The sequence below is a fragment of the Electrona antarctica genome (genome assembly GCF_951216825.1).
Source record: "Electrona antarctica genome assembly, chromosome: 9".
In the NCBI taxonomy this organism is placed as follows: domain Eukaryota; kingdom Metazoa; phylum Chordata; class Actinopteri; order Myctophiformes; family Myctophidae; genus Electrona; species Electrona antarctica.
Genome location: NC_136790.1, coordinates 50,484,472 through 50,505,252, shown reverse-complemented (window position 1 = coordinate 50,505,252; position 20,781 = coordinate 50,484,472). Strand labels below are relative to the sequence as shown.

Here is a 20,781-nt window from a genome sequence, read left to right as displayed (position 1 = left end):
CTGTATCTTCCTGTGTGTGAAGAGGGCAAACTGACTGACTGGTTAAGTAGGCTAATCAATTGTCAGGCGTGGGGTTGCCATGGCAATCAATTGGCTGAGGCAGAGGCTGGAAATTATATCAAACCGGATCGCTGATTTATTTATTTATTTTTGCTTGGCCTTTCCTTCTTTAGTGATGTCGTTCACCTCCATTTATACAGGCCGACTAAAACGCTGAATAATGGTTTGGATAAAACGTGCGATGTTCGGAGGTCTTTGCTGTTTATCCGGTGATCTAGATGGGAACATTGATGCTTTCTAGAGCAAGGATGGCATCATTTTATCTCGCTAGCATTGACGCTATTTATTTAGCATCTAAGATGGCCGCCCAAACAGGATGTGAATCCAGCGTGTGTCACATTACAACCAGCTCGGCAGTCTGCGGTTGGCTCTGCGTCCACCAGGTGGCAGTAGATGGGTTAACCACTAATTGCGTCGACTAAAACTATGATGAAAAATGCATTTTCTCACTGGTGGAAACTAAACAAAAACTCTACTAAATACAGTATATCACACGGTCCATCCCTTGTCGCGGGGTGGTGGCTTGAGTACCTCAATGACCAAGAGAGCTATGCCAGCTGGTGCGTGGGCACCTGGCAGGGTCACCCATGCTGGACAGGTCAAAGGGTAGAGGTGAGACAAATTTGACCACCTCACCCAAGAGGTTAAATGGGTTTGCGTAGGGCCAACACCCCTACCTAGAAAAAAAAGTACGTTACAGAAGCATCTACGACAAATCGAAACCACCCGGACCTGGGAGAGGAAGGGCTCCCACACAGGAGGCCTATGACGCCTTGCAGTGAAAGCCGAAAGGAAGCTGGAAGACCGACCCCCCTCCTATCCCCCAGGAAATCCACCAGAATGGCCACATGGAACATCAGGACCATGTATGAAACGGGGAAGACGATCCAGGTAGCACAAGAGATGAGGAACTACAACATCTCTCTCCTGGGCTTATGTGAGACACACACGGAAGGGGTGGCCCTGATGCTGGCCCCAGAGGCACAACGCTCTCTCATTGGTTGGGAACCAGTGGACCCAAGAATCATCACCACTAAGAAGGACAACATCAGACTACCCATCATTCAGTGCTACGCTCCGACAAACGACGCCGAAGAGGAGAAGAAAGACAACTTTTATGAACAACGGCAGGCTGTACTTGACAGACAGAGAGAAAAAGACATCACCATCCTCATGGGTGACTTCAACGCCAAGATAGGAGCCAACAACATGGGATACGAAGACATCATGGGCATACATGGATTGGGGCAGATGAATGAAAACGGTGAAAGGTTTGCAGACCTGTGCTCCCTCAACCAATTGATAACAGGAGGCAGCATCTTCCCCCACAAACGTATCCACAAGGCCACATGGCGATCTCCAGATCAAGTCACAGAGAATCAAATAGACCACATATGCATCCATATAAAGTTCAGGAGGTCAGTACAAGATGTACAATTTACAATTTTACAATTTAGGCATTTAGCAGACGCTCTTAATCCAGAGCGACTTACATTAACAAGAACAAAATTATGGGAATACATCACATATATAAAATGCATTTATCAAGAAACATGCGTAAGCTAAGAACGTAACTAGAACATATCTATATAATGACACTATACATATTAAATATACATATATACTATACTATGCTATACATATGTAGTATGATGTGCTATGACTACATACAATGCAATTATTGTGCTGTCTACATGACATGCTATAAGTCTGTTTCAAATGCTATCTAAGTCTAAAAAGTGCTATCTAAGGGTCAAGAGAGAGACGAGTCAAGAGAGGGGCAGACGTGGCTTCAGACCACCACCTCGTGCTGACGATCCTAAAATTACGCCTGAAGAAGTACACCACAACCACCAGTGCAAGAACAAGATACGACGTCGGACTTCTCAAGAACAAAGAAATACAGAGCAGATTCCAGATCAGCATCACCAACAGGTACCAGGTACTACAGGAACAGGAAGAAGATGCAGATATGGATGTAGAGACGCATTGGCAACACACAAAGAAGCTGTGGCAGGACACATGCAATGAAATATCGGGGAAGAAGAAGACGACAAAACACAAGGAATGGGTCTCTGTGGAAACACTCCAGAAACTGAAAGAAAGAAAGGAGAGGAAAGAGAAACGGACCACAAGCAAAACAAGATCAGCAAAAGCAAGTGTGCAGGAGGAATACACACAAGCCAACAAGGAGGTAAAGAAAAGCATCAAGAAGGATAAAAGAGATCATATCGACATCCTAGCAAAACAAGCAGAAACAGCGGCAGGGCAAGGAAACATGAAAACCGGTAAAAGACAAGCAGGCCCAAAACCGTGTTGGATGGAAAAGAGTCGTAGATGGCCTGTGCTCCACTGGGAGCGACGGGCCAAAGTAAGTAAGAAATACAGTATGTTGGCAATTTCATAAACAAATAGAAACTAGACTAAAATGTCAGGAGGCTGAAGTGGTTCATGTACGTTTGTATGTCTAAATCGACAGTAATTAACTCAAGTTTTCAAATGAATTGTAGTGGAGAAAAAGTGCAATATTTGCTTCTGAAGGTGTAGTGGTGTGGAAGTATAAATTATTGATTCAAATGAAAGGATGGAATAATTATGTCAGTGTTTTGACCTGCATCACTCACTTGACATTGGTTTCATTTAACCCATTCTGGGTGGGAACCCCTTTTGGTGTTTTAAGCATTATGTTATACTTTAGCTGTTGAAAAATAGCAGAGATCTACAAGCTCATAGCTTGTAGATCTGCTATTTTTGAAAAATCGTAAAAAATGTGGCGCAAATCTTTGAATATATATTATTTCACAGCGAACGTTTTTTACTCATATCTTTGCTTCTGGGGGGGTCCCTGGAACAACATATTTTCTGATGGGGGTCGGCGGCCAATTACATATATTTTTGGGGGTCCTTGACATGAAAATGTTTGATAACGACTCGCATACTGTACAAACACAGGTTTTTCAGAAAACTGTCAAGATTTAGAAGACATTTGTGGAATCAGTTCTCAGGTCTAAATGGGTGAAGTTGCTCGGGTGGTTCACCGCCCGAGGCGGTGGGCAGGCTCGGGTGCCTGCCCACCGCCTCTGCAGAGGTTGTGGGTTCGAATCCACCGTGGTGCATCCGGTCGATCACGATTGGCCCACGATTGGTTCGTGGGAGGGAAGCGGAGCGGAGAGAGGGTGATATGTGTCATTGTCACTGTGCACATACTCCTACGGACGGGTCCGGGGGGAGTAGAACAACAGGCTCTACATATTCTCACTGGCAGGTGAGTCAGTATAGGATGCACAGAATGTGTGTGGAGAGGAATCAATTGGCACTAACGACTAAATTGGAAGAAAAAAAGTTTTGTGTGTGTAGCTATAAAACAAACCCGAAAACCCCACGAAGTCGATGTTTCATTTACTTCTCTGGAGGAAAAAATAAATAAATGAATACCTTCACTCATTCTGCTGGCACGAATAGTGCTCGGTTTCAGATAGTGTTTGGATAGCTCTGTAAAGCCAGGCTTTAGATTTGGAGAGCGGATTAACCCATTTTGACCTGAGATCAGATTCTAAAAATGTCTTCTACATCCTGACAGTTTTCTGAAAAAGCTATGTTTCTATGTCAGTGGTTCTCAAACATTTTCATGTCAAGGACCCCCAAGATTATATGTAATTGACCGCCGACCCCCATCTGAAAATATGTTGTTCCAGGGACACCCCCAGAAGCAAAGATTTGAGTTAAAAACTTTCACTCTGAAAGAATATATTCAATGATTTGAGGCACATTTTCACGATTTTTCAAAAATAGCAGACCTACAAGTTCATAGCGCGGCACTCTGTGCTTGTAGATCTGCTATTTTTCAATAGCTAAAGCATAACACAACGCCAAAAGGGGTTCCCGCCCAAAATGGGTTAAGCGTGGAAAAGATGTTGTGTCAGGCCGTTTGCACGAGGACATCTAGTACAGTTCTCATTAGCCGGTTATGAGAGATGTGTTTTTTTACCCTGGAAAAAGGTTTTGTTAGGGTAATATTTAATTTATGCGTGTTTATATGGAAATTGAACTTCAGGCGCTGGATGCTTTTTTTTAATGTTTCCTTCCATGTCCTTGGCAGAGGTTGAATGTGGAACGCTGTTTGTTATGTAACCACTGAGTTTGGAGCATGAAGCAAGCCACATTTAGACTTTTGTGTATTATTTATATAAAGTTGATTAACCCATTTAGGCCTGACGTCAGTCGAAAAAAAAAAAAAAAAAAAACCTTCGCTCTGAAAGAATATAATATTCAAAGATTTGTGCCGCATTTTCACGATTTTTCAAAAAATAGCAGACCTACAAGCTCGTAGCACGCCACTCGGTGGCGCGCTATGAGCTTGTAGATCTGCTATTTTTCAATAGCTAAAGTAAATAGCTAAAAACTTTCACTCTGAAAGAATATATTCAATGATCTGAGGCACATTTTCACGATTTTTCAAAAAATATAAATATAAAATATAAAAAGCATAATGCTTTAAAAAAACACCAAAAGGGGTTCCCGCCCAAAATGGGTTAAACCTGCTTTCATGAAGAACAATTAATACATCAGTGGTTCTCAAACCGTTTCAAGTCAAGGACACACACATTAATATGCATATGGCCACGGACCCCATCTGAGGATATCCAGTCCCTCTAGGGGGACCCTCGTGCAAGCTGTGTGTTGTTAAAAGCTCTTAACGAGTTGCCTCGTGACACGTTATGGGCTTGTAGACTCGCCATTAAAGGGGCATTCCACTCATTTTCAACATTTTACCATGTCATTAACATACCTTAGAGCTGTTGTGTGGAAATAATACAAAAGTCCCCCCCTTTCTGTGTTTCCTAGTATGAAAAGTATGAAAAAAATCATTAACATGGTTAAACACATCTTGATGACATCATCAAGATGTGTTTCACCATGTTAATGATTTTTTCAGACAGAATGGGGGGACCTTTTTATTATTTCCACACAGCTCTAAGGTATATTAATGACATAGTAAAATGTTGAAAATGAGTGGAATGCCCCTTTAAGACCTATGGGCTTGTAGATCTGCTACCCATTTGTACACAAGTCAGTGGTTGTCAACGTTTTTCATATCTAGGCCCATTATTGATTTGGCGTTTGAGCCACAGACCACCACATTTAGACATTTAGACGACACTATTGATGTTGGTATACCATTAGGAGAGATAACAGGCAAATGTTGAAATAACGATTATTTTACATTCTCTATTTTAAAAAAAAGTAATGGAGTTATGGAGTTTAAAGGTATATTCAGTGATTTCACTTTCACTTCACTTCACTTATTTCTTCTTATTTTTTGGATAATCTTCCCTACTAAAAAGTGTGCTGACCATATAAGGAGTTCCTCCCTGTCCCCAGTGAGCCCCTGGGTTAAAAGAACCCCTAGTTTCGGTTTGGGCTTTGGGTGGCAAAGCCTTCATCCAATCAGGATGAGAGGGGCCTTCCTCCAATCATGATCGAGTGGGGGTGGGCCTTGGTGCACATGCTGTTGGCCTGTTGCACTTCCCCCCACTGTAGAGCGTGTGCATGTGCACATTTTGTTACCGGGGCGGACTGGGTGGTTTTCCAAATCACCCAAATCACTGCTCCTTTAACTCTTGAGAGTGTAAAATGAAACCGAATGGACCCGTAACCAAATGGGTCCATTTGGTTTCATTTTACGCTGTCAAGAGTTAAAGATATACCGGTCCATTTGGTTACCGACTCTCCATCGTTTAGCTGGGGACCACCTGTACAGTACAGTACAGTACAGTACAGTACAGTACAGTACAGTACAGTACAGTACAGTACAGTACAGTACAGTACAGTACAGTACAGTACAGTACTTCACTCACTTCAGATGGGTCTGATTTTTAAATTTATATCCTACCACTTAGTTAAGGAAAGTTTGTATGTCACACATTTGTGACATCTGCAAAAATAAATGCTTTCTAGCTTTCTTCACAAATGTGTTCATAAAGGTGTCTACTATCACGTCTCAATTTGTTCCAAGCCAACCCCGTTGGGAAACTTTGTGACAGCTGCTGCAAGTGTGGGTACCATTAACAACCTATATGCAGGCAAAATAAGTAAACAAACAAACACACACAAATAAACAAATAAATAAACTAGGGGTTTTTCATGATTCAGAATCCACTGCAAGCATTTGTTTTGCACGAAAAACACTGCTTGGGCTTATGGGCTAACAACGGCCATAGCCATCATCACAACTATGATGAGTCATCACATTTGGAAAAGGACGTGGCAAAACAAGACAGAATTTCTCGTCTTTGGCACCCAAAGAGTCAATTCTTAGGATCAAATCCAGTATTTTCTTTCTCTTTTAGTTTTATTCTCATATTTTATTTTCAGTACAGTAGCAAATTACTGAACAATTTTAATCAATTATATTACAAAGGTCCTGTATTTTCTACTCTTCTTTTTTGTGTCCTCTGCTGTTTGCAAATCACAATTCAAATTGCGATTAAACGGCGATTTAAATTGTCACCAGTTTGAATTTATTCTAATGGATTCACGACAGGGGTTTTCAACCAGCGATTTACCATATATATGGTTCCATCATGCCTAGCTTTGGGGGCATCCGCCCACACCCAGGAGGACTGCGAGCGTCCTTGAAAGCTCTTTGCCGTTGCTTCTGAACAGGTCGTGACGTGGCGGACTACAGATGGTGGTTATGCAAGCAGAGAAGCCGGCACTCCGCTGATAACCTGGGGCTTAATAGACACAACTTAACCCGTTCTGGGCGGGAACCCCTTTTGGTGTTTTAAAGCATTATGTTATACTTTAGCTATTGAAAAATAGCAGATCTACAAGCTCATAGCGCGCCACCGAGTGGCGCGCTACGAGCTTGTAGGTCTGCTATTTTTGAAAAATCGTGAAAATGTGGCACAAATCTTTGAATATCTATATTCTTTCAGAGCAAACGTTTTTAACTCAAATCTTTGAATATATATTCTTAAAAAGCCAACGTTTTTAACTCAAATCTTTGCTTATGGGGGGTCTGGAACAACATATTTTCAGATGGGGGTCGGCAGCCAATTACATATAATCTTGGGGGTCCTTGACATGAAGCAGTTTGAGAACCACTGACATAGAAACATGGGGTTTTCAAGAAAACCGTCAGGATTTAGAAGGCATTAGTAGAATCGGGCTCGGGTCTAAATGGGTTAAACCCATGGCTGCACAGATTAGTAGCAGTGCTTCTGGGTCACACAAAATATGAAGAACCGCAACCTGTCCTGTCCCGTGAGGTCTGTTGGACCCGGAGCTGCATGGCACGGATCCTCAGAATGTTCCCTATATACTTGTATCTGTCAAGCCAATTGGAATAGATTGTACTGTATGCCATGGACCACCATAAGAGAAGATCTGTGTAGTTAAAACCTTTTCAAAATGATAAGACATTAATATGTTTCACTTTTTTTAAATTGACCAATCTAATCAAAGTAATACAAAATAAAATAGCCGATCTACAAGCTTATAGATATGCTATTTTTGGATAGCCTATAAGTATAATAGGGTTATAGTGTTTTCTTTCTTTCTTTCTTTCTTTCTTTCTTTCTTTCTGTCTTTCTTCAGATTTTACACCGTCGAACCCGCGCCACACTGTCAGGCTGTTAGCAGCCTAGCCTCTACTGGATCTCTCACTAGATTTTCATATGAGTTTTTCATTGTTTATGACATATTTAGACTTAGTTTGTATTTTGTTTTAATTTAGTTTTCTGGAGAGAAAGACGGGCAGTGTGAAGCATGGCAGCATGCTGCTTATTTCTAACTGTGAAATGTTTTCAGATAACATATTTTAGTTTGTTGGTTAAGTTTGAAATGAGTTATACACTGTCTGGAGTCTGGACGTCATCTTGACTGAGATAAATGGAGTAGTCCTGTTCAGGTGTGTTTGGAGGAACGTGCAGCGATGGGAATCACACAGGTGAATGTTATTAAAATCAGGTGCGTTTGGAGGAACGTGCAGCGATGGGAATCACACAGGTTAATGTTATTAAAATCAGGTGCGTTTGGAGGAACGTGCAGCGATGGGAATCACACAGGTTAATGTTATTAAAATCAGGTGCGTTTGGAGGAACGTGCAGCGATGGGAATCACACAGGTTAATGTTATTAAAATCAGGTGCGTTTGGAGGAACGTGCAGCGATGGGAATCACACAGGTTAATGTTATTAAAATCAGGTGTGTTTGGAGGAACGTGCAGCGATGGGAATCACACAGGTTAATGTTATTAAAATCAGGTGTGTTTGGAGGAACGTGCAGCGATGGGAATCACACAGGTTAATGTTATTAAAATCAGGTGCGTTTGGAGGAACGTTCAGCAATGGGAATCACACAGGTTAATGGAATCCAGATCCATGTTTATTCATGAGGGAACGCAGTACGTTGTCTTTTTAGGGAGTCAGTCAGTCCGTCCATCCGTCCGTCCGTCACGCCTCGTGACACGCTCCATACATTATAGGCCAATACAGAATTAATTCCTGTTGATCTGACCTCATCTCACTTCATCAAACCCTGTACACTCAAGGCACTGCCATCAACAAGGGAAGCAGGAGGAGGTAGATGTAGCTACACTCGGTGAACTTTAGCTCTAGTTGCACTTTATATTTAATGTAACATCTGTATCTTGCGATAATGTATACACGATGTTGTTGTTGTTATGTATGTTCTACTGTTTGTAATGTCTTTAAGAGCTTTTATTATCTGCTGTAAAACGAAAAGCCCAGCTTGGGACATATGAATAAACTTGACCATGACCGCTGACCCGCCTGACCCGCTGACACCCTTAGATCGCCATATGGAGCTGACCTGTTCTCACATTCCATTATGTTGATCTGACCTTATCAAACCCTGTACAATCAATACATGCTCCATATATGACCTGTTCTCACATTCCATATGTTGATCTGACCTTATCAAACCATGTACATTCAATACATGCTCCATATATGCGCAGAGTGGCGCGCTACGAGCTTGTAGGTCTGGTATTTTTGAAAACTGGAGGATTTAGAAGGATTTAAAAAAAAATTGAGGTCAGGCCTAAATGGGTCAAATGATAAGGGACAATATCGGTGGCACCCAACTGTATATTATGACCCTAGATATGCTCTAAAAGTGTGAAAAACGTATTCTTCAACAAACTTCAACAGTTGAACTGCATAACCCACGTTCCACGCTATTGAATCCATTGTCTCCCCCTGCGTACTACGCTAAACCCGCCATTTGTTTTATGTGTTTAATTCGCCGTTTTGTAATAATTCAAAAGAAATCGCGGATTTATCGCGGACATGGTGACGAGGCGGACGTGCGCTATGATGACGTAACCGGAAATCAACCAACCGCCGGCTTGCAAGGGCTTCTGGGAAACTGAGTCCAATGCAAAGGGACAATCTTAGCTCGCTTTGCTCTTTGTCTATGACACGGAAGTGGCTTGTCCATCCATCCATCCATCCATTCATCCATCCATTTTCAAGCTGATTTTCATGGATCAAAGGCGCACATACTTCGGCGTATGCTCCAAAACTAATTAAACTGTCCCGGCAGCCTCGGTATATAATGTCATCATATATTAATATAAAGCCCTCAAAGTGTTAAAATAAATATTCCTCACAATATCCCAATTAGAAATGGGAAAGTCTGGTATTTTACCTCTAGACGCGCCGCCGCAGCAGCACTTAACCCATTTAGACCTAACTTGGATTCTACAAATGTCTTCTAAATCCTGACAGTTTTCAGAAAAACTTATGTTTCTATATCAGTGGCTCTCAAACTATTTTATGTCAAGGTCCCCCAGAATTATATGCATTTGGCCCCCATCTGAAAATATGTTGATATGTTGTTCCAGGGATAAGAATATAATATTCAAAGATTTGCGCCACATTTTCACAAATTTTCAATAATAGCAGACCTACAAGCTCGTATATCTGCTATTTTTCAATAGCTAAAGTGTAACATAATGCTCAAAACACCAAAAGGGGTTCCCGCCCCAAAATGGGTTAATTTGGCCTGTGGAGAATCTCCCAGTCGATCAGTCCTTGCCGTCCTCCTGTGATGCACGGTGACATTTAGGGCCAGATGACATTCATAAATACCATGCATTATTCATTCTGGGGGAGTTTGTCGCAACAAAGTGGCTGGCACACCTCACCACGCGGCCCTAATGCTCTGCATGGGGGAGGACCCTTTTTATTAGCAGCGGCGCTCCGATTCCGAAGCAACTAATTAAGCAAATAAACATCAATCTAAGCCAGTGGTTGGAGGGCAAACCGGTAAATAATGTTTTCATCCACGGTAGCCCTGAATTATGTTGTTACCTTACAGCACCTTACATTTATGACATATTACGGTACGTACTGAAACTAGCGTTATACTTTTAACCACTAGAACCCACTAGAACCCCCCCTCCTCAGTATTCCTATTCTGGGGAGAACAAGCTCTCATTTGCGACACGTGAGCTTGTAGATCGGCTATTTGTTGGTGAAGAGACTGTAGGTGTAGAGGGTCGCAATAACAGATCATTCCTAGGACGTCTGGAGACGTCTTGGGCACAAAAGGTCCCCACACACCGAGCACGTTTTTCGGATTTTTAGCGACGTTTCTCCATCGGTATTCCGAAAAACGCGCCCAGTGTGCAACCACCTAAATTGTGTTAACTATGGAATCGTGCATTTCCCGTGCATCTCCATATATGGAGCTGACCTGTTCTGAGATTCCATTTGTTGATCCTTCCCCATCCATCCTTCCTCTCCGATGTCTCCCTTTTGACTGATACCTGTCCATTTAAACTCTAGACGGGCCTGCCCCAGAGTTATTCGTGCAGCCGCAGCTGGCGAAAACTAAGATCTTACCCCCCCCATGCCAAAGCACCAGCACTCGCCCAGCAGTCTGCTGTCACCCAGGCGGATGCGTGCACGCGACCTTACAAATACAAAAGGACTTTTGTACTTTTATTACAAAGTACCAAAGCATTGACATCAGAATATATAGCCTAGTCACAGTATCTGCAAGCTGATCGTGACTCATCACTGTGAGTTTGCAGATTATGGATTATGGAATTTCTCCGAAAATCTTTCAACATGGAAACGATGATGATGATTGTGCAAAAAAAGAACATCGTGACTATATCTCAGATAATTGCAATTAGGGGGTTGTGTAATAATTGTAACAGGTTCTAGTTCTTTCTTTCTGGACATGAACGAGCCTCTTCAGATTAACGTGATCCCACAGCTGGCGCTACAGCACAGCGGTGACGTATATGTGAGGAGTTGATCCCGGCGGAGTTAAGCCATTCTGGGCAGGAACCCCTTTTTGGTGTTTTAAGCATTATGTTATGCTTTAGCTGTTGAAAAATAGCACCGAGTGCCTCGCTATGAACTTGTAGGTCTGCTATTTTTGAAAAATCGTGAAAGTGTTGGCGCAAATCTTTGAATATTATATTCTTTCAGAGCGAGCGGGGGGGGGGGGGGGGGGGGGGGGGGGAGTCCCTGGAACAACATATTTTCAGATGGGGGTCCGCAGCCAAATACATATATATATATTTATGGGGGTCCTTGACATGAAAAAGGTCGAGCACCACCACTGACACACATAGAAACACGTTTTTCAGAAAACGGTCATGATTTAGAAGACATTTTGTAGAATCAGTTCTCAGGTCTAAATGGGTTAAGTGCTTCCTAATCCCCATCGGATTGGATGGCTAAATAAATAAATAAATGCTGCTGCCTACAGCTGGCGTACTGCTGTGCTGCGTGCATCCCATCCCCGAGCGTTTTCCTTTTCCCTGATTTGTCAGTGTTCAGGGGTGGTAAGCTGGCAGCAGGCTTCACTGCACTGGACTGTTAGTGCAGGGGTTCTCAACGTTTTTGGCCGGGGACCCCCGGCCATTTCCGGGGACCCCCGGAAATGCTTTGGCAATGCCACCGAGTGGCGCGCTACGAGCTTGTAGGTCTGCTATTTTTGAAAAATCGTGAAAATATATATATATATATATTTATTTATTTTGAAAATAATTTGGGGACCCCCTAAAATAATTTGGCGACCCCCTGAGGGGTCGCGACCCACGGGTTGAGAACCCCTGTGTTAGTGGACGGTGTGTGGTATGTTCAGCAGGGAGTGACATTTCAGCCACGCTGAAAGCCACGGTGGTCATCAGACCACCATCTGATGACATTTAGCCTTTCAGATCCAAAACTTAAGAATATTTTGTTGTCTTATTATATTTTGTCTACAATTCCATGCTTTTGGCATATATGTTGATCAAAATGAAAATTCTTCTACATTCTCTAATTGTGTAGATTTCAACGTAATGCAGATGGTTAACAATAATTTAACTCTTGAGAGCGTGAAATGAAACGATTGGCTAACATTGGCTTTCAAAGTTTGCAGGATTGGCCCGTTTTGAACAAAAAGCCTCAAATCATGAACGCAGCGTGCAATTTACGTGAAATCTTTCACAGACTTTCCTACTAGGCTGAGGAATATATCCCACCCTTTTCACATTGGCCTGTTATATGTGGAATGCACTCCCCGTTGCAGTCAGAACTGCGCCATCACTCCCAATCTTCCGCCGTAGTCTGAAGACCCACCTTTTCAGACTCCATCATGGCCCATAGCACTTGTCCTACCCCCTTAGATAGCACTTTTTAGACTTAGATAGCATTTGAAACAGACTTATAGCATGTCATGTAGACAGCACAATAATTGCATTGTATATAGTCATAGCACATCATAGTAGCCTACATATATATAGCATAGTATAGTATATATGTATAGTTAATATGTATAGTGTCATTATATAGATATGTTCTAGTTACGTTCTTAGCTTACGCATGTTTCTTGATAAATGCATTTTATATATGTGATGTATTCCCATACTTTTGTTCCTGCCTAATGTAAATCGCTCTGGATTAAGAGCGTCTGCTAAATGCCTAAATTGTAAATTGTAAAATTGTATAGCACCACCAACAGATTTTTGCAAAGCACAAAACTGCCTCAAATCATCCATTTGCCATCAAAGGCGTATACGAACAAATGGCAACCTTTTCACATTGGCCTGTTATATTATATAGTGCCACCAGGAGGCCACAACCTGACCTGGCCTGGTGGAGACCTGTGCCCCGAGGGGCACTTCATCTAGTTATATTTGAACTGGCGATCCTCCACCCTGACAAGCACTTGGAATGTAGTGACTGAGACATCATATTTTGTTTGACTGGGTTCCACAGATAAATAGTGTGTCATTTCTGAAATGGGACTCTGAACCCTACACACCAGATCAAGTAATTTCCCCAAATTCAAGGTACCAAAAGTTAACTCTGAACTTGGTAGATCATGCTTTTGGCTTCTGTGGCCCTAATACATGGAACGACCTGCAAACTACATTGAAATTGACCACGTTGGTACCCTTGAGTCGTTTTGAAACCTTGGTGAGCATACAGATCCCCACAATATGTAACTGATTTTAGATCGTTTTGAAATTTGTCTTAGCTTCTATTTGTAACCTATATAATTCACATGTATATCTTTTATTTTCCTTTCCCTGATCTTCTGATTTATTGTGAGGTTTTTGTCTCCACCAGGCCGAAGGCATGGGGAGAGAGTATGTTTTGCACTCCGTCCGTGTGTGTGTGTGTCCGTCCTTCCTTCCTTCCGTCCGTCTGTTACCAGCTAATCTCCGGCACCGTTAACCCGGTCGATGCCAAACTTTGCACACACACTCCCTGGATGCCAACGATGAACCTCTGCCCCACGTTTTCCAGAACGGCCTGTTATAGCGCCACCATGAGGCAGCTTTTCAAATTTTTTACCTGAAACTGCACCGATCTGGGTGAAACTTTGCATGCACACTCCCTAGAGGCCAAGGACAAACCTTTCACCTGCATTTTCCGCATCTGCCTTTTATAGCACCACCAGGAGGCCGACTTTTGTAAAACACATTTTTTGATATTACTCCTCCAGATTCTGTCCAAAAATCTCACAAATCGTTACACAGTATCTCTATAGTCATGTGCTCAATTAGGATCTGTCCGATATTTCATATACCATCCTAATTGGCTATAATTGGATTTCACAGTTTGCAAGATTGCCCTGTTTTGAACAAAAGCCTCAAATCATGAACGCAGCATGCAATTTACGTGAAATCTTTCACACATTTTCTTACTAGGCTGAGGAATATATTCCACCCTTTTCACATTGGCCTGTTATAGCGCCACCAACAGGTTGATTTTTGCAAAACACATTTTTGGAACAAAATGCCTCAAATCATCCAATTGCCATCAAAGGCATATGAAGAAATGGCACCCTTTTCACATTGGCCTATTATAGCACCACCAGGAGGCCACAACCTGACCTGCCCTGGTGGAGACCTGTGCCCCGAGGGGCACTTTTTCTAGTTTTATATGATATTGTATTATTCGACGACACTGAAAATGAGTTTAGTTTAGAATGAATGAATGCATGAAAATAGCACATCTACAAGGCGTTGTGAGCTTGTAGATCGGTTACATTTCAAATGTTTTGCTGCTTGTATTATTTGGCCAAACGTTTGATCAGATTTGATAGTATAGTTTGTTGATTACTTTACTTCAGTGGTTCTCAAAGTGGGGTCCGGGGACCCCCAGGGGTCCTTGAGGGAGTTCCAGGGGGTCCCCAGCTAAATGATAGTTAGGAACCAAATGGACCCTTGTGGGTCTGTAACTCAGAAAGTGTACAAACGGAACCATTTGACCCCCAGTTTGACTAATTGAAGGTCAAACTGGGGTCCTTGAAATTAAAATGGTTGAGAATCACTGCTAGAGCCATACAATTCTTCTCTAATAATGGGGGGTCCCTCCCTGGCATATATTTTTCAAATGGGGGTCCACGGGCTATAATAAATGTCAATTTGGGGGTTCCTTGGCATGAGAAAGTTTGGGAACTACTGCTTTATCCAACCTTCCGTAAACTCCGACAGTACTGGACCGGTAGAGCAGACCCATGATGACTTGATTATACAGTATGGCCATTATACATGAAAATTATATGACAATATCCCATCGACAAGCTCACAACATCTGCTAACATTCTGCCAAAGCTTTCTCCACCATACGGAATGGATGCTGGGGTTTAACCTATTTTGGGCGGGAACCCCTTTTGGTGTTTTAAGCATTATGTTATACTTTAGCTATTTTTGAAAAATCGTGAAATAAAATAAATAAATAAAACGATGGCGCAAATCTTTGAATATATATTCTTTCAGAGCGAACGTTTTTAACTCAAATCTTTAACAACATATTTCCAGATAGGGGTCGGCAGCCAATTACATATGATATTATTGGGGGGTCCTTGAAATGAAATAGTTTGAGCACCACATGACATATAAAACTCATGTTTTAGGAGACATTTGTAGAATCGAACTTAGGTCCAAATGGGTTATATTACAATATCCCATCGACGAGCTCACAACATCTGATGACATTCTGCCAGTGGTGGAAAAAGTACTCAAATGTTTTACTTAAGTAAAAGTATAAATACTGCCATGTAAATGTGCTCCGTTACAAGTAGAAGTCCTGTATTCAAAATGTACTCAAGTAAAAGTACAAAAGTATCGGCATCAAAATGTACTTAAAGTACTAAAAGTAAAAGTACTCATTGTGCAGAATGTGACATTTCACAAGTTCAAAATTTGTACAAAATCTATTGAAAATAGCAGATCTACAAGCTCACAATGCGTCGCATTGTGAGCTTGTAGATCGGCTATTTTCAAATGGCCGAAATGTATAGGGTTGAGGTGGTTAATGTATGTTTTCTAATCAAAATTTAAATCGGCAAAGTAACTAGTAACTATAGTTTTCAAATAATTGTAGTGGAGTAAAAGTACAAATTTTGTCTCTGAGATGTAGTGGAGTAGAAGTGAAAGTACTGGAAATTGGAAATACTCAATTAAAGTACAAATACCTCAAAATTGTACAGTACTCAAGTAAAAGTACTTAGTTACTTTCCACCACTGCGATTCTGCCAAAGCTTTCTCCACCATACGGATGCTGAATGGGGTTTAAGTGATTAAACACCTGTGTTATTGTCGTTGACAGACGCCATGGCTCGCTGCCCCTGGTGGACGATTCGGACGACGGCGGCGGCGGCGGCGGCGGCGGTCTGGGCCTCATGGCCGCCCCAGCGTGCAGGAGACGCTACCCCTGCCGCAAATGGAAATCTGCCTCCTTCAGGTAAAAAATGACGTTTTAGTTTTTTTTTCCTCGAGTTTATCCATCTTGAATTCACCTCCTGCTCATCATCATCGTCATGATGCAACTGCCAACATGTTTCGACCTAACAGGTCTTCATCAGGGCAAGAATGAAGGACAAGCCCAGGCGGTGGCGTAACCGTCTGGGCACCCGACTGGTAATCCAGTCGCAGTGTGCCGCGGGTTCGACTCCCGAGCCCGACACGGCCTTTACTGCATGTCTTCCCCCATCTCTCTCCCGTTTCCTGTCAGCCTACTGTCTGTCCCTTCAAAAACCAATAAAAGGCGTAAGCCGCAAAAAAAATATCTTAAAAAAAAAAAGAATGAAGGACAACATCAAACATACTCGTAATGAGTATGTTTGATGTTGCCTTTTAATCAATAAAGGCGTTCCTCATTTTTTTACTTTGTGTGCCCGGATCCTTCTCTTTTTTTATCATGTATTTATTGATCCCGTTTTTGGATCCGTGTGAGCACCTTTTTATCATTATCACATCCTGCTACCTCCATTGAGCACCTGGTTATTAGTTCCTCTTGTTTCTCTATGTTCTATAGTCTTCATTATAAAAATGGGCGAGATTGGCTGTGGAAGAAGAAGAAGCATCGCTTCTGGGTCAGTCCGCCCTCCATGCGGGGGATGAATCTTCCTTTGTTTTTCGTCTCAGACATTTCCTTTTTTGCTTCTGTAGAAGTTCCACTCCCCCTCCCCTCCCCTCCCCTCCCCCCAGCCTCTAAATCCACTCGGATAGAGAATGAACCCCCGCGCTGCATGCCCTCCCAGCCGTGCAGGCACAGGAGAGAGAGGAGAGAACAGAAGCTAGCTGGCAGAACAGAACTAGGCTCCTGGGATCAAATCACTTCCCTTGCAGCCAAGCTCTCAACATTTACAGCATCATCATGAAAAATATGGTACGCTTTGAAGGGTATCGCTCTTCTTGCAATCTGTGAAGGTGAGAAGCTGTGAGACGTGGTCGCGTGGTGTGTGTGTGCGATGGCGCCGCGCGCTCCTGCGTCGTTCTCCCCCATGGGCGGCAGCTATAGTGGAAGAGTGCCCGCTTTGTGGCTGTGGGGAAACGGAAAGGTTCCCGGTTTGATCCCCGGCTCCCACTGGGTCGGTCGGTGTTGATGCGTTCTTCATGAGCGACACACCCGATCCGGTTTCCTCTACCGTGAATGTCATGCACATCGTACGTCCTTTTGGATAAGGGCGTTGTATAGGAATGCACCGTTTAGTTCTCAAGGCTTGTTAAAAAAAAGCATTGCATAACACAGTGGTTCTCCCAGAGGCGTATCTACAATAAGGCGAGGACAGGCGGGGGCCACCTGTCCAAATCCATTTCTGCCTGGCCAAAATACATACAATGAGGAAAAAAGAGAGGACAAAAACAAGACCTGAGAACTATTAGTGGACAGCGGATTGGCCGTTGCGGTAGAGCGCGACCCTCAATCCCCACCCATTGGAATGTAAATGCATGCCTTTCAGCCTTTGTATTCTACTCGTCTGGCAGGTACATCTATTTGAAAACGCGTGCGCGTGGGGGGGGGGGGGGGGGGGGGACAATTTACACATCTTGCCTGCCCAAAATGTAATTCTTGGAAACGCCACTGGGTTTTCCCAACTCTTTTTTTCTCTCAGGTCACCCCTCTAATTAACGTTTTCCATCCAAGGCCCCCATGAAGGACGTTGTTACTCAAGGCTGGACTGGCCATAGGACGTACCGGGCATATTCCCGGTGGGCCGCGACCGTAGGGGGCCATTTTCTTTTTTGGACAGGCAGGCAGGCCAATAGGCGGCAGGCCACCAGGAAAGGTCCGGGCGTGCTGTAGGGCATTCACTTCTAGTCATTTTTACTAGTTGACTAGTTGCCTAGTTTACTAGTCGACTAGTCGACTAGTTGTTTAACTACCTATAATGTAAAAAATAAAATAAATTAAAAAAATAATATATTTTTTTTAAATAAATATTTGTACATGTGTACTGTGTACATGGTGACTATAACTATAATCTACCTGATCTTGAGGCCTACAAAATCGGGAAAAATAAAATAAATACAAAATAATAAACTTTTTTTTTTTTCTTCAACTAGTCAACTAGTACCAACAAGGTCGACTAGTGGATTTACTAGTCGACTAGTAAACTAGTCGACTAGTAAACTAGTCGACTAGTTGCTTAATGCCCTAGCGTGCTGCCATTCTGCCAGTGCCATCATGATCATTTCACTGTACCTGTATCAGTGAGTGACAAATACACCCTCTTAAGTTCTATCTTGAATCCTTTTGCCAGCATCATTCTTGTGAAAGCAACAAAGGGTTGTGTAGTTGTCAGTTGGTTTCTATCATTTATGTTGTTCTGTAAAAGTGGTGGTATTAGGGCTTGTTTGTTTGTGTGTGCCTCGAAGGAGCGGGCGGTATAGTTTCTGCTATCTGCGTGCTGGTTGTGGGTGGCTGGTCTGGGCCAAATTCGTGCGAAAATGACCAGGCCGAATTTTTGTCCCAGTCCAACCCTGTTGTTACTTCATAGAACCTTACATGTCATTATTACGCTACGTGAATATGTAAACATTTCCCCCTAAGATACAGTATGTGTCACGAGGTAAAGTTGAGAGAATAGAGTAGAGTAGTTTCCATTATGACAGAACAAGGAAGGAGCAAGGAAAAAATATAGTTAAACCCATTTTTGGGCGGGAACCCCTTTTGGTGTTAGCATTATGCTATGCTTTACCTATTGAAAAATAGCAGATCTACAAGCTCATAGCGCGCCACCGAGTGGCGCGCTACGAGCTTGTAGGTCTGAACGACTGACATAGAAACATAGCTTTTTCAGAAAACTGTCAGGATATAGAGCGTCGCAGTCCCGCCTCCTACCCTGGACCAGGAAATTAAACCCAATGCATTTTTCTCATAGACATTTCTTAAAGTATTTATTTAAAGACGGTTACGCCGCGGACAAAGCCAACTCGAGTCGTGACAACTCATGACAACACAAACAATATTTTGGACCAAACAAATAATTACAAAGAAGAAAAACAACAAAAAAGTGTTGTAACCTGCCGTTTTTTTCTTCTTTCTAATTATTTGTTTGGTCCAAAATATTGTTTGTGTTGTCATGAGTTGTCACGACTCGAGTTGGCTTTGTCCGCGGCGTAACCGTCTTTAAATAAATACTTTAAGAAATGTCTATGAGAATAATGCATTGGGTTTCATTTCCTGGTCCAGGGTAGGAGGCGGGACTGCGACGCTCTATAGAAGACATTTTTAGAATCTGATCTCAGGTCAAAATGGGTTAAAGCTTTTTCCACAAATGGTACAAATGGTTTATTTTATACACATAAAAAAACATATTTACACATAGTACCTGAGTTGAGATATATCAAGGTGGCGTAGCAGCCGATGTGCACTGTGTGCATTCTATACATACAGTAGAACAAGGTGCTACTGTATCAGATCTCTCTGCCGTCGGTACACCATGCCCTCATCCCTCACAACGTGTCTGCTCTGCCTCCAAGTTCATTAGCTCTGTTCAGAGAGAGAGAGAGGGGGGAGAGGGGGGGGGGGCTGGGTGGGCGAGAGATGAAAACCCTCGGAAGGCAGCGCTGAGCAAATGGCACACAGCCTTCAAAAAAAAGCTTCATGGCAGTTTCAAAGGCTTTTTCCCCCTTCTTTTCTTCTCACTGTGGACCGTGTTGGCTGTGTATCTATGGAGAGATCCGTCCATTCCACGCAGCCCAGCCCTCTGCTTCTTGAGAGCACTTCAAAAGGCTGGTTTTGTGGGGAAAAAAGAACGGGAGTGGAAGAGAGAGCCTCTCTGTCTGTCTGTCTGTCTTGTCTGTCTGTCTGTCTGTCTGTCTGTCTTGTCTGTCTGTCTGTCTGTCTGTCTGTCTGTCTGTCTGTCTGTCTGTCTGTCTGTCTGTCTGTCTGTCTGTCTGTCTGTCTGTCTGTCTGTCTGTCTGTCTTGTCTGTCTTGTCTGTCTTGTCTGTCTTGTCTGTCTTGTCTGTCTGTCTGTCTGTCTGTCTGTCTGTCTGTCTGTCTGTCTGTCTGTCTGTCTGTCTGTCTGTCTGTCTGTCTGTCTGTCTGTCTGTCTGTCTGTCTGTCTGTTTGATTGATTGATTGATTGATTGAACATTTTATTAACAGTTTGCAGAATTACAGTACATTTCAAGCACAAACTCAATACAAAGGCTGTTAACTGTGAGTGGACGACCCATTAAGCATTACACTTGTTTACAACAGGATCCACCATGTTCAATTCATCAAAACATTTAGAGACGTACAAATAGACACTTCTATATAGACAAAGAACAGTACAGGAATTAATCATAATGGAGTTAAAAAGGAAAAGAAACATATACAGTGAGGGGAAAAGGGGGGGGGGGGGGGGGGGGGGTCTGTCTGTCTGTCTGTCTGTCTCTCCGTCCGTCCGTCCGGGGTCTGGCTTATTAGCCAGGCTACTCCCTCCCTGTGGGGAGACACG

General features: G+C 42.8%; 1 protein-coding gene across 4 annotated transcripts in view; it reads left to right on the top strand.

Annotated features, from left to right (window-relative positions):
• The window catches only part of LOC306929378 (IQ motif and SEC7 domain-containing protein 1-like), a 256,833-nt gene that overhangs the window by 91,912 nt on the left and 144,140 nt on the right, over positions 1-20,781 (top strand). For all 4 annotated transcript variants that reach the window (XM_079509885.1, XM_079509884.1, XM_079509883.1 and 1 more), the window contains exon 3: positions 16,157-16,291. In XM_079509885.1, coding sequence (XP_079366011.1) covers positions 16,157-16,291 — 135 coding nt within the window. The remainder of the gene's footprint in view (positions 1-16,156; positions 16,292-20,781) is intronic.